The sequence below is a fragment of the Triplophysa rosa genome, linkage group LG1 (genome assembly GCF_024868665.1).
Source record: "Triplophysa rosa linkage group LG1, Trosa_1v2, whole genome shotgun sequence".
Lineage (NCBI taxonomy): Eukaryota > Metazoa > Chordata > Actinopteri > Cypriniformes > Nemacheilidae > Triplophysa > Triplophysa rosa.
This window is the reverse complement of record NC_079890.1, coordinates 11,020,018-11,046,137: the sequence shown is the minus strand read 5'-3', so window position 1 is coordinate 11,046,137 and position 26,120 is coordinate 11,020,018. Positions and strand designations below refer to the sequence as shown.

At 38.1% G+C, this 26,120-nt stretch overlaps 2 protein-coding genes across 2 annotated transcripts; both read right to left on the bottom strand.

Annotated features, from left to right (window-relative positions):
• Positions 1-406: 406 nt before the first annotated feature.
• On the bottom strand, positions 407-15,632 carry tmem102 (transmembrane protein 102). Its single transcript, XM_057332688.1, has 3 exons — positions 15,444-15,632; positions 14,590-14,801; positions 407-5,364 (listed from the first exon to the last, which is right to left on the bottom strand). The coding sequence occupies exons 2-3, from the start codon at positions 14,789-14,791 to the stop codon at positions 4,004-4,006; spliced, it is 1,563 nt and encodes a 520-aa protein (XP_057188671.1). The 5' UTR covers positions 14,792-14,801; positions 15,444-15,632; the 3' UTR covers positions 407-4,003.
• A 2,299-nt stretch (positions 15,633-17,931) lies between these two features.
• tmem256 (transmembrane protein 256) lies at positions 17,932-20,230 on the bottom strand. The gene is made up of 4 exons (XM_057332736.1): positions 19,910-20,230; positions 19,665-19,702; positions 19,378-19,458; positions 17,932-18,406 (listed from the first exon to the last, which is right to left on the bottom strand). Exons 1-4 carry the CDS (start codon positions 19,989-19,991, stop codon positions 18,263-18,265), a joined length of 345 nt encoding a protein of 114 aa, XP_057188719.1. The 5' UTR covers positions 19,992-20,230; the 3' UTR covers positions 17,932-18,262.
• Between the last annotated feature and the right edge of the window lie 5,890 nt (positions 20,231-26,120).

Below are 26,120 nucleotides of genomic sequence, written 5' to 3'. Positions count from 1 at the left end.
TTTAAATTTTTGGGTGAATTATCCCTTTAAATAGTGTAAATTTTAACTGGACGTGAATTTTTTAACATAGGAAATGCCAGGAATGTGCTTACAATTGAGGTTGTGTGTGTGGCTAGTATGACATGTGAAGCCTGGATTAGGTCTTCATAGTGGGTCTCAGTAGAGGTGAACTTCAGATCAACACTTTACAGTCAAACAGCACTCTCTGTTGGACAAATACTGCATAACACATTAAAAGACAACCACGTTTTAGACACTGGAGGGAAAAGCTGCATTTTTGGCAAGTCTGATAGTAAATCAAATTATACAGTGGGAAAATTACTATGGGTAGATTTTTGTTCCTTTGAAAATGTTACAAATATCAAATATAAAACAAAGCACACATTCTTAAAGATTTATTTTTTATTTCATGCTACAGCCAACATCATCACACAAATAAAATAAAAACATCTCGCTCGAAAGGAAAACAAAACCTTTAGAGGCACACACAAGAAATTATATGAAATATATAAATATTTGTACCATTTAAATACACTCTGTTCTGTTTTTATTTAAATTATTTGATTCATTTGAGAGGTACAATATGTTGTTTACAATCATTTAAAAAAAACTGATTTGTACACTACAGCATGACTTGAGGGACTGTGTTTGTTAAAGAAACACTGGGCCCACATGAGCATCATTAAAAAGTTGGGAAGAAAATTTATGGACTTTGGTTTCTTACAGATATTATACCTGAAATGTCTCAGAAATATTTTATCATGCCCTGAAGCAGGAACATTGATTTTACTCAAATAAATAATTATTATTGTATAAAACAGTCAAGGTTATTACCACAGATAATACGTCTTAATATCTCTTTTACAGAGATTTTGAAAACTCTGAAATTGCATAGTACCACTGTTTATTAGATATCAGGCATTGTGCTAAAACAATGGCCATATTATACACAGAAAAACTCAAACACAAAATTACAAATATTATCTATACTGATTTCAAGCATTTTATAACATTTACACCCACTAAATAGGCATGTTTAGGTATACAGTGTAAAATCCTGACAATATACAATAGAGATACATCCTTTCCATTTGCCTTAATGTGATTTAATCAGTCCTTTGAACTTTTTTTGGTGTCTTTTCCTTGGCATACAGAAGACAGACATAACGCATAAAGTACCACTGCAGCAAAATACTACACAACCTCATTACAGTAGTGCAATCTCACAAATGCACATTCTGGAACTTAGCTGATGCTAAATCTGTGTCATTAGCTCAACCAATCACTATCCAGAATTTAAAACAATCTGTCTCAATCATTGGCACACTCTAACCTAGATATCTAAAAGTAAACAAAATAGTTTAGAATAAAAAATATTCTGTTTAAAAAGATTATTTCTACAGGCTGTACAGCAGCTTTTTACCAGAGGTGGACAAAGTACACAACTTCCTTACTTGAGTGAAAGTACAGATACTACTGGTCAAATATTACTCCACTACAAGTAAAAGTTGTAGAGACAGATTCTTAAGTAAAAGTACAGAAGTACATGCTTTTAAAAGTACTCAAGTATTAAAAGTAAATTTTCATTATGTCAGTTGTGCATTGTTTTATTGTCGTATACCTTATGCCTCTGAAGCAACCTACTGAATACACCGAGTAGCTCACAGTATCAGTTGTATTAAAGGAGTAGTTCACTTCAAAATTTGCCCCCATTGACTTTCCATAGTAATTTTTATTCCTATGGAAAGTCAATGGGGTGCAGTGATTTTGCAGTGAACAACTTTAAGAGCTTTATATGTTTAGCACATGTTTAGTTTAGATATAATCCTGTATGATCATTTAGCCTAATTATCCTCATTAGCCCCCTAGGCCTATATATATTTATGAGCAGTGTTATTTTATTTTGTATATTCCCTTAACCAGTTTTAGCAGAAATTTACCAGTAAGTAGTAAGGTTCTTGTAAATAGTAAAGTGTAGAAGCCATGTGTTTGTTGGATTTATTACCATTTGTATTACCATAATTTAACTACAAACATAAACTATAGCTAGTATAATGAAACTGGTATTTTTAGTTGTTGTGGTTTTACTAAAGATTATTAATTGGAGTATGGTTCCTATATATAGAAAATGGTAAATTTGTCGATACTGTAGTTTTACTGCAAATACCATCCCTGCTGAAAAAAACAATGAATTTTTTAATTAGAATGAGATTTTTAAATTAAATTCCTCTTTGTAGTGTGTTTTGGGTTTTATTCCAATAGGATTTACCATCCCAACAATAGAATCCATCACATACAAGTAGAAAACAAGTATCCATAATACAATTCCCATTATAAACATTAAATCCATTACATTTTATATTGTATTTTGGGCAGGGTTCTATTGTTTTTATTTCAACAGGAATACTTCAACTATAGTTACTTCAGTAAAAACATCATTCATTTTAAATGATATAGCAGCAGATCAGAAGTTAACACGCACGCGTAGCTCAAGGTGTATGTGATGCTTATTTACCGTTTAGCCGTTATGCCGATCATTTTCATGACAATGTTCCTACGATATTTGACTGATTTGCGTTAAAAAAATCTGCCAAATGGCCATTCAAAGCTGCTTAGAAAAACTGAAATACTTGGCAACAATAAAGGGTCCTGGTAGATCGCAAGCCAGATAAATTGCGCACACAGGAAACCCCGCTGCATAGAAACCTACTTTTGGACCTTTTTATAAATGTAGTGGAGTAAAAAGTATGATATTTGTCTTTCAAATGTAGTGCAGTTAAAGTAGAAGTACTCATAAAAAATAATACTCAAGTAAAGTTCAGATACTCAAAAAGTGTACTTAAGTACAGTACTCAGGTAAATTTACTTCGTTACTGTCCACCTCTGCTTTTTACAGTGTGAAGGACAAGGCCTGGGTTTCAGATATATTCTCTGTGTTTTATTCTCTCGCTCTGCTTTATCTCTTACTGTAAAGCACAGTTCAAAAACCACCAGTAAAAACAAAGAAAAAGTACCCGAGAAAGGGTGCAAGCAAGATTATGTGATAAATAGATCCAAAACTTCTCAACAAAAAATTACATTCGGTTTCATCATAATGTTCCTTGGCCTAGTTAGTTTTCCTGTTGTATTGCCCTCAGGCTTTACAGTGGAATACAGCACTTGTGTAGGCTCAATTCTCAGTAGTATTGAGCATCAGGCTAAAACCAGCATAAAACCCTTAAGAATATCACCACCACTGCTTCAGTCTGCTTGATGTGCAGTCCGTCACATGGGGATTTCAGAAGGATGCTGTTCAATCATGCCTATTCATTTTTAAAGTATAAAAAATCTGCTAAATTGCAATTCCAGTTCTCCCTGACATTTCTAAAATCAATGGTTAATGGTTAGAGAGTCGGACTCGTGACATGAAGGTTGCCGGTTCGATTCCCAGGGCCGGCGGGTAACGACTGAGGTGCCCTTGAGCAAGGCACCTTACCCCTACTTGCTCCCCGGGCGCTGCAGTGATAGCTGCCCACTGCTCCGGGTGTACATGTGTTCACCACTTGCTGTGCGTGTGTTCACTACTCTCTGGATGGGTTAAATGCAGAGGTCACATTTCGGGTATGGGTCACCATATCTGACTAATAGGTCACTTTCACTTTTTAAAGGGATAGTTTACCTATAAACAAAATTCTGTCAACATTTATTTACCCGGATGTCATTCAAAACCTACACATGACTCTTTCTTCTGTGAAACAGAAAAAATATTTTGAGAAATGTCTCTGTGGTTTTGTATCTATATAATGGAAGCCAATGGGTTCCAGTATTGTTTGGTTGACGAAAGTCATACAGGTTCGGCATGACATAAGGGTTAATGAATGATGAAAGAATTTCAATCATTCAAATTTTTGGGTGATCTATCTCTTTCAACTTTTTTAGGATTTGGTGTTATACAGCAGAACGGAGACATGACGATGTCCTCTTTATGTACGTGTGTAAACCTTGTGGTGTCTGCTTAGTCCACTCAGAAGAATTTGTCGTCAATGCGGAAATGTGGCCGTGTAACGTCATCTGGGTTGAGGAAGACTGAAATGGACTTGCCAGGGTTCTCTGTTACCAACTGTTGTAGTCGCTGTGCTAACCGGTCATCTTGTGGCGACACTGCACCATAACCATGCCTAGGCAATGATAACCCGTGCCCATTGCTTGTTGTTGCCGCCGCCTCACGTTTGAGCTGGTACGCCTGTCGTGTCTTCTCTAATGCTGCTCTTAAGTGCTCAGCAGGATCTGAGCGTAAATGTGCAAGTTTCCGTGCAACCAAAAGGGCAGCATCATCTGTCAGGTGCTCCAGCATGTTGCACTGGGGAAGGAAGTAATTGGGACAGTTTTTGCCTAGAATGCAGTGTGCCAGGTCATCCAGAAGACCAAGGAACAGCCGGGAAGGTGTCTCATGATCTGGGCAGCTAAGGTAGGTTGTAGGCAAGCGATCACATGCCCAAAACATCAAGGTACGTAGGTGGTAAAGGCTAAGGCCAGTGCGAGGTCGAGCTAACAGTCTTGACAAAACAGCTTTAGCAGCTTGGAAGGCCTGTGCCATTCGATAGGGTACACATTTTTTCAGCTGAACCTCACTGCGGGAGAAGGCAAGTCTCCACTCGCGGTCAGGTCTGGTAGAAGGACTAGCAGCAGACGAACAGCATGGAAGCAAGTAAAAGCCACTGATAGCCTCCTCTTCGGTTATTTTACCATCCCAGAAATGGTTTGTAGTCAGCCAGCCCTGTGCAATAGCTGGCCAGCCACGAAATGAAACTACTGGAATCAAATCGTAAAGGATACGGCTAGTTCCTGCAGTGAGAATAAGCGTTGTTAGTGGACCATTCCGCTCTATACGATCAGGAACGGGAATACCCCTTTGAGGATTCTGCCGCAGCTCCTCCACCACCTTCCCAACTACATTCCAAAACCAGTCAGCGACCAACAGAGGTGAGAAATAGCATCCATCTAATGATTGAGGAGATAAGGATGGGATTGCACCTTGTACAGCTCCAGTTTCTTCCTCCACATCGTCCTCATCTTTCTTCTCTCTATCATTCTCATCTTGACAGCAGATACTCCAACGTGACAACATTGCAGGGTCACACAGGCGTAGACTCAGCCATGAATGACATGCTGGGGAATGCCGCATATCCAGTGTTACGGGCTGATTGCGATCATGCAGCTTAAGAGCAGGCACCAATAAAGTGAAGTCCAAATCAAAGTCAACACCTCTGGCGTAGTCACCTAGGTCTTCTGGGTTAAGGTCAAGGACACCCTCCCTGGCCCCACCTGACAACAGCAGGTATTCATTGGCAACTGGTAGTCGCTTGTCTACCTTCTGCACCAGTCCTGTAAAGTAAGATGAAGTATAAACTTGTCAAAAACAGACTACAAAAAATTGCAATATTAAGCAACAATAAAAATTGTGATGCAAAACAAAAATACAGGACCAAGACATGTCTGACCTGAGGCTGAAGTGGGCTTCACTGTAAATGTCAGAGAAAGTGTGTTGCCAATACATGCGATTATAAATAATGCTAAAAAAAAAATACTTACTGAGAAATACACTATGCCATTAAATGGTAAATGATGTAGGATACACAAATGTAAAGTTTGACTGTATGACTAACAAAAGTATGAAAACATACTTTTTAGTTGCTACTCACCAACAAGGATTAAATTTAAATCTAGATTAAACCAAGGTGATTTTATAATTCTGTTGCACCACACTTTAAACTTTGTTTCAAAATAACCACGGTTACATTTAAACTATTATTTTGATCCAGGTTTTGATTGTACAGTAAACTAAGATTAACTTTTATCCTGTTGCTTTAAACTCAGATTTAAATCTCAGCCTTGGTTTAACGTTAAATTTGAAATTGAGTAGGTTTCAATTATTTAAACTACAATTATCTGCAAGTAAATGTGTGGCTAAATGAGCATAAACAGACACTTTGAGCGTTTTGGGCGCAGAGGTACTGGAGGTGGGGCAAGATGGTTCCCTGAAACCCCGACCTTTGGAACTCGATCGGGAAAGCATGGAGGAACGCAATTGCAAATTGATGGAGGGCAATGTTACGTCTGAAGCTGCGCACATGAGCAGACGCGCAGACTCATTGTAGGCCCTGTGCAGTGCAATTTTAGGCTGCGCAGAAAAGATTTATATCTACAAAGTAGGCAAACGTCCACTCAAGAAGCAGCAGCAATTACCTCTACATCATCTTAAGAAACAGGTAAGTATGTTTGTATTTCAGATTGTAATTTCAGAATAAGCGCAAGTCTGTGGATGTTTAAAGCTGTTGACAGTTATTAAAGATGTAAAGCGTTATTTTCAACAGGCAAATGACACCACGCCGCGTCTGTATTATAAACTGCAAATAAACTGGCAGATTAATCCTTTTGGAATAATGCCCAAAACACTACAATTTTGTAATGGTTTTAATGCAAAAAGCTAATGGTTCACAATGGTATTTTAATGGAAACCATTCATTTCTGTGATGGTTTCTTTAGGGGTTTTTTTTATCAACAGGGTTTTATTTATAATCACAACAATTACAATATTTATAATCTGATCTCTTGAGATCAATCTGTCATATACAGGTATTTTTTGCTTCTTTATACATTGTTTATATATTTACAGGTGCTGGTCATATAATTAGAATATCATCAAAAAGTTGATTTATTTCACTAATTCCATTCAAAAAGTGAAACTTGTATATTATATTTATTCATTACACACAGACTGATATATTTCGAATGTTTATTTCTTTTAATTTGATGATTATAACTGACAACTAATGAAAATCCCAAATTCAGTATCTCAGAAAATTAGAATATTACTTAAGACCAATACAAAGAAAGGATTTTTAGAAATCTTGGCCAACTGAAAAGTATGAACATGAAAAGTATGAGCATGTACAGCACTCAAAACTTAGTTGGGGCTCCTTTTGCCTGAATTACTGCAGCAATGCGGCGTGGCATGGAGTCGATCAGTCTGTGGCACTGCTCAGGTGTTATGAGAGCCCAGGTTGCTCTGATAGTGGCCTTCAGCTCTTCTGCATTGTTGGGTCTGGCATATCGCATCTTCCTCTTCACAATACCCCATAGATTTTCTATGGGGTTAAGGTCAGGCGAGTTTGCTGGCCAATTAAGAACAGGGATACCATGGTCCTTAAACCAGGTACTGGTAGCTTTGGCACTGTGTGCAGGTGCCAAGTCCTGTTGGAAAATGAAATCTGCATCTCCATAAAGTTGGTCAGCAGCAGGAAGCATGAAGTGCTCTAAAACTTCCTGGTATACGGCTGCGTTGACCTTGGACCTCAGAAAACACAGTGGACCAACACCAGCAGATGACATGGCACCCCAAACCATCACTGACTGTGGAAGCTTTACACTGGACCTCAAGCAACGTGGATTCTGTGCCTCTCCTCTCTTCCTCCAGCCTCTGGGACCCTGATTTCCAAAGGAAATGCAAAATTTACTTTCATCAGAGAACATAACTTTGGACCACTCAGCAGCAGTCCAGTCCTTTTTGTCTTTAACCCAGGCGAGACGCTTCTGATGCTTCCTGCTGCTGACCAACTTTATGGAGATGCAGATTTCATTTTCCAACAGGACTTGGCACCTGCCAAAGCTACCAGTACCTGGTTTAAGGACCATGGTATCCCTGTTCTTAATTAGCCAGCAAACTCGCCTGACCTTAACCCCAAAGAAAATCTATGGGGTATTGTGAAGAGGAAAATGCGATATGCCAGACCCAACAATGCAGAAGAGCTGAAGGCCACTATCAGAGCAACCTGGGCTCTCATAACACCTGAGCAGTGATCGACTCCATGCCACGCCGCATTGCTGCAGTAATTCAGGCAAAAGGAGCCCCAACTAAGTATTGAGTGCTGTACATGCTCATACTTTTCATGTTCATACTTTTCAGTTGGCCAAGATTTCTAAAAATCCTTTCTTTGTAGGTCTTAAGTAATATTCTAATTTTATGAGATACTGAATTTGGGATTTTCATCAGTTGTCAGTTATAATCATCAAAATTAAAAGAAATAAACATTTGAAATATATCAGTCTGTGTGTAATGAATGAATATAATATACAAGTTTCACTTTTTGGATGGAATTAGTGAAATAAATCAACTTTTTGATGATATTCTAATTATATGACCAGCACCTGTATATATAAACTATATCTAACATATTTTACACATTATCTTATCTATCCTCAATGTACAGCATGGGGGGTTCTTTAAATGGGTTTACAGGGGGGCGCAACCATGAGAAGGTTGAGAACCACTGAATTAGATAAACCAATTTTCAGCAATCATACAGTACTTTTACAATTGGAAGCATATCGGGCTGTTAAACAAAGCCAACTTTTTATTCGGTAGATATCCTTTGTGGACACATCAGCCTTACTGTATGAGCCAATGTGCAAGTGATCAATGTTTCAATATGTAAAGAAAACACTTCTCACTGAAACTGCTTCAAACTGATCCATCATCTGATATACTCTTACTAAGCACTGTACCTATGACTAAAAAAGAAAATGCTTATGGGACTGCAACACCACAGTCACGAATTGCAACTATCAGATTTAAAATACACACACAAAATAAATGACAGTTTCTAAAGAGACAAAGAACTACAAATGAAAGTATTGAAAGTATGAAAATACATAAAGTATTTTTACAAAGATATGAAGAAAGCGAGGGAGGGAAACAGAAGAAGATGCTTTTTATGAGAGGACAGAAATCTCTTTAAGCCTCTTCTCAATTTGAGTCAGAGAGAACTCTCTCACGTTCAGAATAAGAGATTCGTCTGTGAAGATAAAAAATGAATCGCCCCTCTCAATTCTGTTAGAAATTCAAGCCAGTGCTCTCACGTTAAGATGTGACCTGGATTTTTAAATGCTTCTCACTGAACATTTAGATGTTTCTGATATAATCCCCTGTGGAGTCTTTTCTATTAAAAAGGAACATCTTGCCTTTTAATAATTTATGAAGATGCAAAATGGTCAACACACAGATCATTTACCACACTCTCATTTCACCCACTGTAATTATAAACATATTTCCAATAGAAGACAGTTAGTGATTAAATATAATTGCCATAAGTGTATTAATGTCCCTTAATGTACAGATGATCCCCACAGGGGAAATAATGACAGAAACTGTTTCAATAAGCATACAAGGGGCAACATCTTTGTTAATTATCAGTTGGTTTAATGCAAATCAATTCATTACTTTTTATCAGACCCGGCCAGGTGCATTTCCAGCTGGATATCATTCCATCATGGGGTTACCAATACTGACCAGTCGAAAACGAAAACAGAATAACAATGCCCTCAGTCTGATTCTGAGGAAACATCACCTCTCACAACAAGCACTTTCCACACTAGTTAACTTTGACAACACAGTATTTAGTCATTAAAAATTAGGGCTGTGCAAAAATATCGATACATGTAACTATCGCAATATTTTTTTTTTTCAATAGTGTATCGATAGTGATACCTCTACTATCGATAATTTTTTTTAAATCTTGTCATATACATACGGCCAAAAGTAAGTGGAAGCGAGCATGGTGAAAAATATAAGAACGCTTGGAGCTCTCAGAGCTGATGTGTGGGTGTTATTTGGTTTTCAAAATAAGTAATTGAGTAATGAGTTATATAAAATAATGCTATTTGTAGGCTTCACAAGTCATGACACAAGTCACTTGGCTACTGCAGTGCATTAGACAAAAAGTTTATTAAGAAAAGTAACAATGACATTTATTGTGCTTTCATGGATGTGACACCAGCGCATTTACAGCAGGGATGAAGCAGGGGTTTTATTCTGCCCATGTTCAGTGTTTTAACTGTAATCAGGACTCGACATTAACGCTTGTCTGGGACAAGTGAATGTTTTGTATGGGCAAGTGAGAGAGAATTTTACTTGCCCGACCGGACAAGTAACTTGAAGAAAAGAACAGTGCGACATATATGTAGAATAATAAGAATATATGCATTAGACAGAGCTGCGTGTTTGTCGTGGTTGTGCTTGTTTGTGTGTGACAATAATCAATGGCGCACCGCACTGAGTCCACGCGGACGCGGAATCCTGTTATTTAACGTTAAATGTCATCTGGGTGTCTGAGTTAATTATGTGCACAGTTTAACATACAACAGGAGTGATGGTCGAGGATTTATCTGTGCTGCACTGTATGAGGATATGAACACATGAACTTCATCTCCAGAGTTGCTCTGAGAGTTTATTTTACGAGCGTTTTACTGTTTGAGTGAAGCTATCTGCAAACAAGCGTCTTCCCAAAGACCCGTCAAAATAAAAGTCCCGTTCAATTGAACACTCAGACAAAAAATACTGTAGTATACTATTGAAAATTGAAGTACCCTTGTAGTAAATTGATAAACACTGTATACTATAGTAAAGTTCAAAAACAATATAGTAGGAATTTTACTGCAGTTTACTATAGTAAATACTATAGTAACCTACAGTAATTTATGTGGACAAATATACCACTATTGTATAGTAAAAAAGGAAAAACAAAGAAATTAGAAATATTAAAACAAATTTAGGTAATCTAAAAATGATATGGCCCTAATTTATCCATCTGTATGTAACATTAATGTCTTTTGTCAGTTATCTGCTTATTCATGTTGAACTACACTTGCACATTTCTGCCTGTGCTACCAAACTTTAAACCGCTCTAGCACCAGTGCTATGTGCAAAAAAAGTTCATTTATAGCCTTAACACTAATAATAATTACTGCTTGCCATTGTTTTATAGCAGTCACGGAGAGTAGGCCTATAACCAAATTCAGGCGGCCAAAGCGGACACTAGTTAAAATGCTTAGAAGCAAACGTGACCAATCTAAATCCGAAACAATTATATTGATTATATTATATTATAATTCAAATGAAATATCATTTTTTTATCTTTGGACAAGTAATTTTGTACTCGGACAAGTGAATGTCAAATTTACTTGTCCGAAGGACAACCACATGACAATGCTTAATGTCAAGCGCTGTGTAATGCACCACAACAGCCAAGTGACTTGCGTGAGCCACCTTATTCCCCTGTGCTACCCACTTGAGGTGCGCAATCCACAGTTTGAGAACCCAAACCTCTGATCTAAAGGTCCATGCATCGCACATCATGGCCACTCTGCAGAGGTAAGGGATGTTTTTACACTTATCCTTACAGAAAACCCCATGTGGTGGACAGCATGTTGTATTTCTAGCTCTACATTTTACATTTTCTATTTAAAGTATTGCAATATATCTCAAATGTGTATCGTATCGAAATACATAGCAATATATTGTATCGCGACCCATCTAGACATGTGGCCGGTTAACCGCGGTTACCACTAAATCCTGCTGAAACCGAGTTGGCTGCGATAATGCAAAATATCGATTATTTTATTGATGCGTCGCTTGTCCGTGAAGCACGGCTCTGGGATCAGTAGGAAATGCTGCTCGATCTAAAAGCAGTGCGAGTTTAAGTCGCTTATAACGTGCATTTAAAAAAGCAACACCCGTCAAACATGATCATTATAAATAAACTTTATTATCATGAAAATACCGAGGAGGCTTGAGGATCAGTGATAAATACATGTCCTTGCGCATTTCCTAGAACTACTTGTGTTATGGTCTTCTTCTGCAGTGCGTATTTGGAGTTTCTGCATGAGAGCGCCCTCTGGCTTTCGGATGCAGCAGCATTTTACCGTACTGCACTCACAAATTGTGCATAAATCACGTGATATATATTTTCGGTTAAGCGGGCATATGTCTAGACCCATCTATCGTGATATGTATTGTATCGGGAGGCACTTGCCAATACACAGCCCTATTAAAAATGTACAGTGTTTTTCCATTTCTTGAAAAACAGCGAATTTGGACATCCGAGGTTTGTAAGAACAGTGACAATATACAACATACAATCTCGTCAAATTTAAAATACATGCACACAAAAGCTGCTTTGCGTGAATGGATGCTTCACATACTAGGGCTGGGCGATATATCGATTTTTAAGATATATCGATATATTTTTCAACGCGATGCGGGATTAGACAATATCGTTAATATCGATATGGGGTGTGTTCAACTTGAAGCAGCTCTGTGGTGTCTGACATGCGCAGTACCCATGCGCAGAGTGAGCAGAGCACTCTCGCTCTGCGCGCGAACTGGACGGCCCCCTCAATTTACATGTTTAAAACAAGTGGTGTGCAGCTGTATGCAGGGTTTTTCCTGCATAGAGAAATTGTCATGTGAAATGTCGTGCCGCCTCAGGCTCTCGCCAAAATTATGTTGTGAGTCTTCACAAGAAATGCTGCGTGCATTTAACAGACTGTCGTTTGTAACTGCAGTTGCGACATTACGCCACAATGGAGGCACTAAAAAGAGATGCAGAACAAGAGCCAGCCTGTGTTTCACGGCTGTTTGTTTTGCATCCAAGTACGTTTAATTTCTTGAAATTTATTAAATTAACATGACGTACATCATTGTAATGTCTTTAGCTGTGCAATTGGATCATTGAATCAGCGTATACTGTACACAGCGAGTTCGCCAGTATGAACGCACATTGCGTTTAGAACGACTCGCACATGAATGACTCATTTGAACCGATTCATTTAAACTATTGAACTTTTCAGTCACTAGCGAATATAAGAGATCATTGAATCATTTAAAGTGAACCACAGAGAATGAAAGATGTGAATGAGCTTTGATCATTTAGTAAGACTGGTTAATTCAGTTGGCTATTGTGGGCTGAAAAGTTAGTTGAAAATGATAAAAATGAGTTATTTGATAAAAAAAAAACATTTCTGTTTGGTTGAATAAAAGTAATGTTTTATATAACTTAATAATTGTAATTTTCATCTAATTCTATTAGAACTTTTAATAGGTCAAAGTCACTTTGGTTAAGCCACTTAAAGGTACGGTAGGCCTACGTGTGTGTGTACAAGATCAGGATGGCACCACCTCCGCCTCATTTTGAGCCAGGAAAAACCTTAGGGAAAAAACCCTGTCATTGAATTTCTTTTCACAAGCCATTTTAATATAGGTGATTGTGACATCTCACATGAGGCTTTGACTTGCTAGTAAACATTTATTCCATATCGGATATCGGATACATATCGGATATCGCTTTTCATCAAAAAAATACAGAGATATGAATTTTGGTCAATATCGCCCAGCCCTAACACATACTACATAAAAATGTAATTATTTAAATCAAACCCATGGCCTTGGTTCAGGTAGAGCCATACTCTAGCTGTTGAGCTACAGGGATCAGAAAGAGTCTATAAAATATTTTTCTTTTTTTATTTGTTTTGGGGTCAAAGTGACCATCACTCTATGAAGACATTTGAATGCTAAGCGTTCCTTCAGTTTCTCTGCCCTTTACATTTTTTACCACCTATACATCTGCATCAGTATAATTAGTTCAGCTGGGAGGAAAAGTTTCAGGTAGTAACCTTATTGTAGTGAATGTACAGTATTTGTTAGTATGCATAATATGGTATGTTAATGTTTCCAAGTCAAATAGGCATGGAATGCTAAACTAAACAAACATCAATGTTTTAATTTCATGGCTTTCGCGTTTTTATGATAGTCCAGTAGTGACTCAATGTATAAAACTTGATGAGCATCTAAATGACAACGGTCTTCAAAACTAAATCATCAGTCATTCAATCATAAATGACAGAACCATCTAAATTAATGCTAAGAAACACCCTGTCGAGCACAAAGATAAAATGCCTTATATCTGTCACTGTCAGTGGGTGTTTGATGGATGTTCTCTTGAAAAACAGCATAATTTAGGAAACAGCAGAAGGGTGGAGGAAAAAAGTGAGATTTTTTTCTAAACATCAATGGGTTAAAAAAAGAGAGGGAAAAACAAAACACCTAAATAACTAAATAATTTTTAAAAATCAAGGGAAGGGAAGAATAGAAGACAGAAGGAAACTGTTAACTGTTTACACTGCTAAAGAACAAAATGTAGAAGTAGAGACATCTGCTGGAGAAACAAGTTCAATGGAGTCTGATTTAGAATCTCTAAATCAGAGACTTGGACAAGTGAACCTTCAATAATGCAAAAAAAATTCCTTAGACAGATAAATGTTTGTGTGAGTTTAAAGGTTTGATAAAATAACAGCACGGCTTATAGTTGCTATTATTCAATCTATAAATTCATTAAAAACAGAAGAGTAAACTGTTTGCTTAATTCTCTAAACCTGTTTGTGTTGCTATTTGCAATTGTTTTAATTGTAATACGAGTCCTTTTGAACTTGTTAATCTTATGTTTAAAATTATTTACAATGTAAGAGGTCAAATAAAGTTGCATCTGACTAATAATGCCAGGCCTTTTCTCTTTCTGTTTACCAATTACCAATCTGGAGCCAAGATTATTTTGGTGTACACATGTGCCCCCTATCAGAATAAACATGTGTGTGATCTATAGACGTTTAATTACTTTTGACCACCTGAAGCATGTATGTATGTATGTATGTATGTCCTATACGTGTATAGCTATAAGTTTTCTCTGTCATGTATTTGAACTGTGTTTGTGTTCGCACCCAGCATGTTGAAGATAAAGTCTTTGGCCGTGTGCACCTCGAGCGCAGTCTGGTCTCCAAACTCCCCCTGTTCCATCTGCACAATCTCCTGCACCTGTGCAGACAGCTGCTCAAGTGTCGTGCCCGAGCGGAAATCCACCTCGGACACCCGCTTCACCGGCACTGGTGCACGCGGGGCCACGGCACTCATGAGCGTCTCCATTAAGCATTACCTGAAATAAATCGTGACAATACAGCCAAACGTCATACAATCATCACACTTTAGACGATCGACAAATCCTTTTAACTGTTTGTATTTTAAGTATCATGAGACGGTTAGTATTTATAGATTTAAAAAGACAAAGTCCTTATAAGGGGGGACACTCGCAAAATGATGATTATTCAAAGCGTCTATACAGCGTTCAACAGCACGAGACCGTCTCAATTCCAGCCGTTAACTAACTTACCCAACATTAATAAGACCTAAATAGTTAAACACCGATTAGTTATTCATACTCACTGCATCGGAATGTAGGTCAGGCACTGGGCAGATTAAGCGGCTAATTAGCCAGTTCATGTTTTTACAGTGAAACAACTAAGCTACTTGAGTTCATTATTACAAACATAACGACACTTATGACATAAAGTCTAACGTTAGCTCAACAAGGCTTCACTATGACGTGCTGTAGGAGGGGGGAATTGTTATGATTCTTTTTAGCTCATACGAGCATATACATTGCCCATAAATACTGTGGTGCATGAAGACCAAGCAGCTCAAATTAGCCAACTAGCAGGTGTGGATTGGTAAATATAAAGCTAATGTGCTAACAAGCTAAAGACCTCAAGATTCAGACATAAGTTTAATTTTCACACACCCTGTTTACCGCCGTCTGGACGCTCTCTGCCTTAGACCCTGGGCTGTTTGTTTTGATTTCGTATGTGAAACAGGATTTCAGCTCCCGTCATATCCAACAGGTCCCCCTGCGAGCACCTTCCCACTGGCAACGCTATCCCCGGAAATCATGGACCTACTCCGAGAATCTTGGGATTAGTAGTATTTTAAACGGGATATATATAGTTTAAAAACGTAATCACAAAGTACACTTTAGTTTGAAGTGATTACGCAATGATGATACATTTGTGACGGTAGCAAAGCAAAAGAGAAATTATATCAAATATTTTGAGCTGCTGTTTTGAAATGCATTTTTAATTATTTGGTATCATTTTACAGGTTGCATATGTCATATTGAGGTAGTGAATACAAACAATATTAATTCTATAAAAATATTGTTTAACCTATTGTATGTATATGACACTTAATCTACCATTGTAGCCTATGTTTTATTTTAAACTTAAATTAATTATTGAATCACATTTTACTATATCCCTGTTAAAAATCGATTTCGTTTCATGTTGGAGTGAAGAGTGCCCTCCAATCAAACGGTCTCCTGATAACTTTTAAACTCTTACATCTTTTGCTCCAACACTTTATTCCATGACATGGAAAGTGATCAAAAGAGTTTCACAACCTTTGTTGGTTCGCTCCGTACCAGTTCAACCCCCTCTTGTGTGGTGTCACCTTGAAACACCTCTCCTTGAAGTAGCATCTGAGATGCTGACAGCACAGATTATTGATGCCATGGAATGAGCGAGTCCTAAAACATTTAGAGTTTCGATTCTTTTCTGCTTCACTAACATTATCAAGATACAGAACCTAGCAGCTCTATGCCTAAATATAAACAACTTAACCCCGTCATCTTTGTTTCTATAGCTGCATTAACACAAACCACTTATTTCTCACATAAATCTGCAGTGGTTATCTATAAAGTTCATATCTGTATACCACACTGAAGGAACCTGATAAGAGTTTCTATCACAAAAAAAATTAGACAGTAGCTTAAAAATGAGATTTTAATATAGAAGAATGTTTAGTGACAGCTTTTGGAGCAGCACTTCAGAAATAATGGTGATCTTTTTTATGGGGGTGGCGTGGTTGAAAGGAGACCGATATGTTGAAGTGAAATTATATTAACACTTTTGTGGGATGTGCTCATATGATTGATGCCTAGAAGAGGAGGCAAAGAAGAGAGTACTTATGACAGGCCTTTGGTTAACTGTATCAGTGTGTGAAGGCATTTCATTCAAAGATGAAAAATCATTTCCTCCCACACCTTTATACTGTCTCTCAAAGTTCTCATGACATAGCCCCTCAGTGCACAATGACTGACAACCTTAACAGTAATTTTAGCTTGGAAAAAATCTTGTCACTGCTGTGAGGGTAAACACAAAAAGTCAAATGGCAGTAAACCATATTGCCTATGAATAATAAGGGGGAAAAACACCATTCCTTTCATAATTAACAAAACCTACCTAGACACCCTGCCACCATTGCCCACTTCTCATTAAACTGGTGAAACTGTCCCCAAGACGTTGCTTCAAACACAGACAGTTCATTCAAGCGCAATGAGAATTTAACAACTGAATGACCACAGGGCCACTACGATGTATTGCGTGCTTTAAACATTGATTTTTGCTGCCTGGTTTTATCCAGACAGAGACAGGGAGGAGACACTTAACGTGGCCTCACGAAGCAGAACGCGATACGCTTTTATGGATTTTAACAGGAGACCCTTATCTAACTTCAGTAATGAGTGACTGGTGCAACTCCCAGTGATACAGAAGTGTCAGAGAGGAGGAAAGGGAAACGAGGAAGAAACTTCAAAGCATCCAATAATTTATAACTCCGTTCAGAAGGCATGAAACTTTCCCAGCTTGTTTTGGTGGTTCCGAAATCACAATTTCGTGCATACCAGGAAAATGACTATACAAGTGTAATCACTAATCATGAAAGTCTTTCTTTTAACTAGCAGATCATGTCATGATTCTCCAATCAGTGCAGCGAAGAGAGGACTAAAGTGGTTTGATTGCCTTGCCCTGATTTTGCAGGGCTCTATAATAGCCCGAGTTAATGAGGATTTTACGAGTAGTGTGATCACTTTATTGGGACGTGCAGCATCAATAGAAGCCTCTCGCCTCAATTGAGTTGGCTTATGAAGCTGCCCTTGCAAATTGACCATGAGGATTTATAAAGCAATTTTGAAAAGTCCTTAACCCATCTATGTGCCGACAGTCACAGGCCCCATTACTAAAACCTCATTGGATTTCACTTTCATAATGAATAAAGATCCAGTAAGTTTGGACACTGAAAGTGCAAAAAGTGAGGTCACCGGTAATGAACTGCTTTGTGCTGTCATATTTACAGGATCAAAGCCTGAAGGCTATTGAGACATTTTATCATTGACCTGGGAGAGTTATTCAGTGAAGAGTTTTCTCCACAAACCACAATAGCAGAAGGTCAAACTGGCAATCAACTTCTCAGACAGCTTTATTTTTTCAAACAAAGAAAAAGTATGTACATACACGCTCACTCTCAGTACTAAGAGGAAAAAAATTCACACTGACAATATAAAGATGCCTGTGACAGTGTGGAAAAAGAAAAATGTTTGATCCCAAGGCCTTATCATCACTTTCCAGACATGACTGGGTTTAGATAAGCAGTGGGTTTCTTCATCCTTCTCTTCTGCAGCCGCCCCAAATCTCCTCTTTTCTTGTTTGAGTAACTGAACATATTTTTCTGAGAATGCAAGAGTTAGAGGGTCAGGGTCTATCCAATGGAGAGGTTAAAGTTTTACGTTTAAAGAGCCATTGCAGCCCAGCCGACAATGAGTAGAGTTCCCCCAATCGGTGCCAGCTTACTGAAGCTGGGGTCATTTGTTAAGGCCTGGTGATACAGTGGACCACAGAAGCAGCTCATGCCGGTGAGGAGAATTGCACCTGCCTATAGCGGGAAAAAAGGGTGTGTTACTGTTACTACTGTATGTCCTATTATGTCAAAAGCAGCTGTGTATTCTGAAGGATCGGTTCTTCAAGCACATATCAATTGGGAACATTTGTTAAGATTTGTAGATTGTAAAGATATTAGATATTGTGAAAAATGTATATCTTTAAATTTGACCGAGTAAGGCCAAGTCAAAGATTTAAATCATAGTGAAATTTACGAATTTAATTTAATAATATGAGATAATAATGCTTTCCTGTAGCTCAGTGGTTCGAGCATGGCCTTAGCAATGCCAAGGTCATGGGTACGATCCCAGGGATTGCACATACTTAGAAACAAATGTGTCTGCCAAATGCATAAATGTAAATGTAAATTAGATCACGTTACCTCAGCCTGGTTTTCACATAATGAAATGTTTACTTTGGGCTTTAGACATAAAAGTACAGGTTATCGACTACTAAACAGCTTGGGATTGTTCATGTGCTTGTGGTGCCATCAGACGATGTCATTTTCAAAATCAAACTATATTTAGAACCAAATGCCTATAAGCATATGCATCCACCTACAAAATGAACAAGATTGGTACCAGAATCAGATAGCTCCAGGTATTTATACAAAGTCATGTGTATAAAAGGCACTATATTAATTTAGAAACTACAGCATAACTCTAGATAATATGAATTAATTAATAACTAATAATAACTAAAATCTTGTTCAGTTTGTGAGCTTGACAGAGTAATTTTGGGTAATTGAACCACAGCTGCCCCAATTGTGAAAATGTCTGTTTTTATTTGCCTTCAACATTGTTTTAACAATCAATTAATTGAATACTATTTTGTTGTAGTATATCATCTGTTTGGGTAGTGTAGTTATCGTTTGAATTAACAGATTTAGTATTTATTTTGTATATGAAAAATAGCTGTACAATTATGGCCTTATTTGAATAAGATGAAAGGTGTTTGGTACAGTACCAGAGCAGGTTTCCTGCATCGAGCAGCTCCTAACAATGCCAAACTGTGATAGATATGGTACTTGTTTGCTGTATCATACAACTGAAAGTTACAAAAATACAAAAAATAACAAAATCATGATATCATCAAAGTTACACTTTGTCACGAGTAATACAGAACAAATAACTAATACAGTGCTATTATTTTAACTCAAAATGCTTCCTAATGTACATAATATATTGTTTTGATAGTTATGTCAACGTAAACTGCATGACAACAACAGAACATAAAGGGCCAAATGTACTCGCCTCTCTCTGGTAATCGCTCGCTTCACTGCGTCTGAAGCCTATGAGTTACAGGATACAGAAAAATATTAAAAGTTTCAAAGCTTAAACAAACTTTAAAGAAACGTTGTCTCATTTATATATTGTGCGCTCAGTCACGTTTGTCATGTCTAGTTGCCAAACTGAATTGCAGTATTTTGAATCGTATTAACGAGATAATTGTCATATCTGTCAAATGAAATAAAATCGCTCAGAGAGGATACACTTACCGTGCGATCCATATGCACCTGCGACGACTGCAAGAGCACCAGAAATGCCTGCTAACCTCTGAACAAGCGAAGCAGCACTCATGACTCCCGATATGCACAGCGATAAACTGAAACCACTCTGCGTCTGCAGGAAACTGCTGTCATTACGGATCTAACAAGAAGAACGATGCCATCTACCCGCAATTACGAGCGCGGAGCCAAGATGGCGTTCAGCTTTACAGATGCACAGCATGTGACTGGTTTGACAAACGGACCGGAAAAAGCTCTGTCTCTGCGTCTCAGTGAGTGATGGCAGTGACCAACACAAAGTCCAGGGGCATACTCAAGCTCAAATAGGTGCGCAACGTTTTGATACGGTTTCCGGGTTGAACGACACGTTTCCTGGAAACGGTTTGCAACGGTGTGCAACAGGGTTTGAGATACGTTTTCTGTTGTTTGGTGGGTGTGTCAAGAATGTCAGCCCAATCAGCAGCAACATGTATATAACCCACGCGGTATTAAAGAGACAGCTCGCACAATGGGTCCAAGTAAAGTCGTTTAAATGTGTCCGCTGCAGCTCGGTACACGCAACAATTGAAGAGACGTATTGTAACAGCATGTTAATAATTTACCCTCCATTCTATTTTTTACATCTATTTGTGTTAGTTAATATATACATTTAATATGTTCATTTCAACATTTATACTAATACAGGGCTCGACATTAAAGGTGCAGTGAACTAGGACCACAATTTTAACCCGAACTTTTGTTATATAAGATGGAATTGTATTCAAGCGAACATCCTGTAAGTGAAAAAACAACTGTTATTGACATGAGGCTCAGCGAACGGCATGTCCTGGAATGCACCTATCATTGATAGGTTGAACACCGCCTACACAGAAGAATATCAACGCCTATTTTTCGAGCCCTGCCCGCGCATGACAGTACTGATTACTGAACTGAACACAAGCTCCACGGAACCAGATAGAGCGAGTGTAAGCATGCCGTTAAAGATCGTAAAATATTGTGCAGTGCCTGTTTGTGGAAGAACACAGTCGCTGCATAACCTTCCTTCGGATTCCGACAGTAGGAATGCGTGGTTTAAGTTCATTTTTAAAGACGTTCCAGCTCACGTGGGGAAAACATTGAGCTTTTTAATCGCTTCATTTCAACGCGGATTCCTTGAACAAGTCTTTGCGGCGAGACTAAAATTAAAAAGCAGTGCTGTGCCGTCAATACTGGATCCGATAGGAATGGCGCTGGAATCTTATGTGATTAAAACATATTTGTACTATGCGTCACTACTGCTTTGTTAGAGTTCGCGTGATATGCCCTGATAGTACCTGGGGACTAGTTATTTGTAATAACTGTAATCGGCATCTCTGTGATTTGGCGGGCTCATATATCATTTTCAAGGTTTTATCTACCGTTTGCGAATAATGGAGGCTGTTTTTAAGTGTTTTTATATTATTTCTGCTGCTGGGTCATTTTGGCCGGGAGTCTATGTTTATTTATCATGAAAACTATTAACATTTGAGACCCGCGATTGCGGTGATCTTCTGTCCGGTTCGCGGGTCTTAAATGCTGACATGTACGGTCATATATCACTAAACACCATACAACTATAGGCTATACAAATACGCAAAGCCATCACATCCGGGAAATAAGTCCGTAAATTTGAGTAAAATTACGTTACGTAACGTTACGTGTCTAACGAAATTCATAGAAGGCGCCAACCAAGTCAACTACGCAAGCTGCTATCCAATCATAGCAGTGGGCGTTTACTTCCAAGTCTTCTATGCGGCCCGCCCTTAAAAACCGAGCGTTTCTCCAGCCGGCCTCAAAACCAGGGTAGAATATAGCCTATTACTTATTGATTTTGATGTTTTCGAATGTAAAAACCACGCGAACGTCATAAGTTGACATCAGACAATATTATAAAACAATGAAAACGGCCAGTTCACTCACTGCACCTTTAACGCTTGTACAGGACAAGAAAATGTTTTGTATGGGCAAGCGAGAGAGAATTTTGAGACCGGACAAGTAACATGAAAAAAAACAGTGCGACATATATGTAGGATAATATGAATATGTGCATTAGACTGAGCTGCGTGATTGTGTGAAGTGCGTTTGTGTGGTTGTGCATGTTTGTGCGTGACAAACAATAATCAATGGCGCACCGCACTGAGTCCATGCGGACGCGGAATCCTGTTATTGAAATGTCATCTGGCTGTTCTGCGTGTCTGAGTGAATTATGTGCACAGTTTAACATACAACACGAGATGGTCGAGGATTTATCTGCATCTGCTCTGTATGAGGAAATGAACACATGAACTTCATCTCTCCAGAGTTGCTCTGAGAGTTTACTTTACGATCGTTTACTGTTTGAGTGAAGCTATCTGCAAACACACAAAACTCAACCGTCTTCCCGAAGACCCGTCAAAATAAAAGTCCCGTTAAATTGAACACCAAGACAAAAAATACTGTACTGTACTACAGTATTTGTTACTGAAAATTGAAGTGCCCTTGTAGTAAATTAATACTGCCCTTGTAGTAAATTAATCAAAAACAATATAGTAAGAATCTTTACTGCAGTTTACTATAGTAAATACTATTCCCACGTATGCAGTACAGATCCGTCATGCGCCATTGAGCTTCCACACATACTACGTTACGTTTGCGCACTAGCGGTCCGCGTCTTCTGTGTGATAAAGTCAACAATAGGTAAGTAACTTCCCAATGTTTGGATGATTACTTGAAAAATAAAATGTTTATGAAACGATATTTTCAACATTGTGATCTTTGTTTAGTGCGACTTGTTGATAGAAGAAAGGCTATTACAACTCCTGGTAACTGTTTTGCTTTTAATAGCCTACTGTGTGAATTCGTGTTCATTTTGAGCATGGTGTGCTATCACTTTAAAACAGTCTGTGCCGTACAGCAAAAATAGACGATCGCTGCACTGACGCAACGCACCGCATCTGCAACAGACGGACCGCACCGCACACGCGTGCTGTGTGAATGATCGGTTCTGCTGTTCTGCAATCGGTCACTATTGATCTCATCCATTAACATGGGCATGTAAAAAATACGCACTGCACACGGAGTATGTGTGGCCGTGGCCCGGTGCATCCCTATCAAATTTTGCTACCTCCATACAAAACAGGACTAACCCCTCCCCCAACCCAACCCTTACACCTAAATAACCCCTCCCCCAACCCAATCACTACACGAGGGTAGCACAAATTTATGGGTAGCATAAATTGGCAGAACACCTGCCTTAAGACTAAAAACGTTTTAAACAAGCATAATAATTGTCGTGTGAATCGTCAATGTTAAGCATGGGCTAATATAAATGATAGTGAAATTACGTGCTTGCGACCTGGCAGTTAACTTACCAGCAGGTCATCATGTTGATATCAAAATATAACCAATATATTACGTAACTGGACCGTTCTTGGTTATCCTGCAAGCAGAGCCGGCCCTCCCTATAAGCGAACTAAGCGGCTGCTTAGGGCCTCGTCGCCACTAGGGGCCTCCAAGATCACACGAAATGACAGCTTTTTTGTGATATATTCACGACACACATCCATTTTCTCACGTAGGGCCGTGCCCACTATTTTTTCTGAGGTGTGTGTCAAAATTTGTGAAATTACTGACTAAACGCAACATTGCAATATCAAAATAAGTGAGGCGGCCAATCAAATGAAAGGAGGCGGGAATTACTGGTTACAAAACCGAGCAGTGACCAATCAAATTAAAGAAGACTGAGCTACTGTCACATCTTTAGCTGTTCAGCAAGACGCTTAAGTTTTAAAGTTTAAAGAGTGCTTTGCAACACACGACAGTGACTAAAACATTAAATATTTGACAACTGTTTAGTGTTTAACGATAGAAATGTTGAACATCTGACAGTATTCGTTGATGCAAACAACAAAATGCTGATTTAGATAAAAAATATGTAATTTACGTGATTCGTGTAATTTATAATTATCTGTTAATTCAGCGTTTTATTTGGGATAAGGTTGAGAATAATTGTGTGCATACTGTAAATTAATTTAATGGTTATCAACCATTAATAAACTACATAAAAAAATAAAAAGGGGATTAAATCGTCGTCAAGGGCTGTGTGGCTTTAAAAGGGTGTTTTATAGGTGTTGTGGTTAAAATAAAATGAAGAGAAAGATGATTTTTAAAATAAAATCTTTGCAAATAGTTAAATGCATTGATCAATAAATTCCACAAGCTTTGTATGTTCTGTGCTCGAAATTTAAAGGGACAGTTCACCTAAAATTGAAAGTCATGAAATTATCAAATGTTTTGACAATCACAATACACCTTGCGTGGTTTATGTGTTTTTATGACATTCCTACATCCCAAACACAGCTACAACTAATAGAATTGGGTGTGCTAGGTTTAAAGTGTGTGTGCAAATAATCAAACATTGACAATACTCGATTGTATTGGGGGCACAGTGGGACCCCCAAATAAAATTCTGCTTAGGGCCCCGTAAAGGCTTGGGCCGGCCCTGCCTGCAAGGTTAGGAGACGGTAAATGTGACATTCTGAATTGGTCATTTAATGGTAAAGAATTTACGTGCCTAGGACGTGTACTTTATGTTACCATGTAGGTCACGTAATTACCAAAATACTACGAATATAGTACGTAACTGGACCATTTTTGGTTATCGTGTAACATCAGGGGTTCGTGCAGGCGACGTCATGAATTGGTCATTTAATGGTAATGAAATTACGTGCCTGGGACGTGCCAGCTACGTTGCCAGCTGGTAAATCATGAAATTACCAAAAATGACCAATAAATTACGTAACCGGTACGTCATGTGTTAGCTGGGTAGAAGCAAACTTGACCAATCTAAATCCGAAACAATTATATTGATTATATTATATTATAATTCAAATGAAATATATATATATTTTTATCTTTGGACAAGTAATTTTTGTACTCGGACAAATGAATGACAAATTTACTTGTCCAAAGGACAACCACATGACAATGCTTAATGTCAAGCCCTGTCTAATACATTTGAATATAAAAAAGCTGTAATGCATGAACTTATCAAACAATAAACAACTGTATTGTTAATAACTAAAATTAAGATAAAAAAAGTGCTGTGAAAAATTGCCCATTGTTCATGTCAGCTAACACATTAACTGATGGTAATGAATACTTTTGTAACACCGTGTCTAACGTTACACCGGTCGCGCCACGTCCGGTGTGGACGAAATTCAAAATTATAATGGTTTCTAATGCGTTCTATTGTCTCTTGTGCATCCAGTGTTGACACGGTGTTAGGTTTACTAAAACAAAACATTATATTACACTGTGAAAAACACTGCACGATTTTATTTATAAATTCCTGGTGGTAGTGACAGAATTCGAGGGTCTCATTTTCCAGTGAGGGGCGCTATTTTACAGACTGTAAAAATAAAAAAGAGGTTGCCTTTAAGATCTATTTCGATGATGTACCTCAAAGCTTAAAAACACATTGTTACTTAAAATAAACCCTCACAGAAACTTTTTGCATTTTATTTTTAATAAATAGCATAGTTTAGTATTAATTATTAAATGTATCTCATGAAGACCTCTGGCTGGAACTCACAATAAGATCTAAGTATTAGTATTTGTATTAAGGCATATAGTCATGGGACCATGGATGATTTCAGGTCTTTGGTTTCATGCTAGCGTTGATTTGCTACTAACAGTAGACAAAATGAAAGTCCAGCATGCACAACTAAACATTGTAGTATAAAAAAGACATATGCCTTGGGTCTGTCTCAGTCAAGGCTTTCCAAAGCCAAAACTTCGGTTCACCAAAGCAGTTCTTTCTACATCCAGTTCCTGTGGTTGCCAGGTAATCTGAATACTCTGTTTGCTAAAAACATCCAATCATCTAGTTAGTTAGCATATGATGGATGGATGGATGGACGGATAGATAGTCTTCTCTCATATTCATATTTTTCCTTGGTAAAATATACCCTAAATATTTTTTTGTGAATTTCACAATACCAATAAATCTTCATCCTTCAACCCGACAGCTTTCTCAAAAAGACAGCTTCAATAATAGATCAAAAATGAGGCTCAGTCGCTTTTTGTGTGGTAGTTCAGCAGGTGTGTGGATTCAGCCCCATGTACAGCGTTAAATTACAGAGCCCTTGCAGAGTTCAGGAGACAACCCTGACCTCCTGTCACAGCAGCTCTGAGAAAGAGCACC

Bases quoted from the DNA above. Each gene is read 5' to 3' on its own strand.
- tmem102 (XM_057332688.1), bottom strand. From the start codon at position 14,791: ATGGAGACGCTCATGAGTGCCGTGGCCCCGCGTGCACCAGTGCCGGTG. The intron at 5,365-14,589 runs GTGCGAACACAA...CTTACTTTACAG, and splicing joins CTTTATCTTCAACATGCTGG to GACTGGTGCAGAAGGTAGAC.
- tmem256 (XM_057332736.1), bottom strand. From the start codon at position 19,991: ATGAGTGCTGCTTCGCTTGTTCAGAGGTTAGCAGGCATTTCTGGTGCT. The intron at 19,703-19,909 runs GTAAGTGTATCC...TGTAACTCATAG, and splicing joins AGGTGCATATGGATCGCACG to GCTTCAGACGCAGTGAAGCG. The intron at 19,459-19,664 runs GCGAGTACATTT...TGTAACTTTCAG, and splicing joins CGAGCGATTACCAGAGAGAG to TTGTATGATACAGCAAACAA.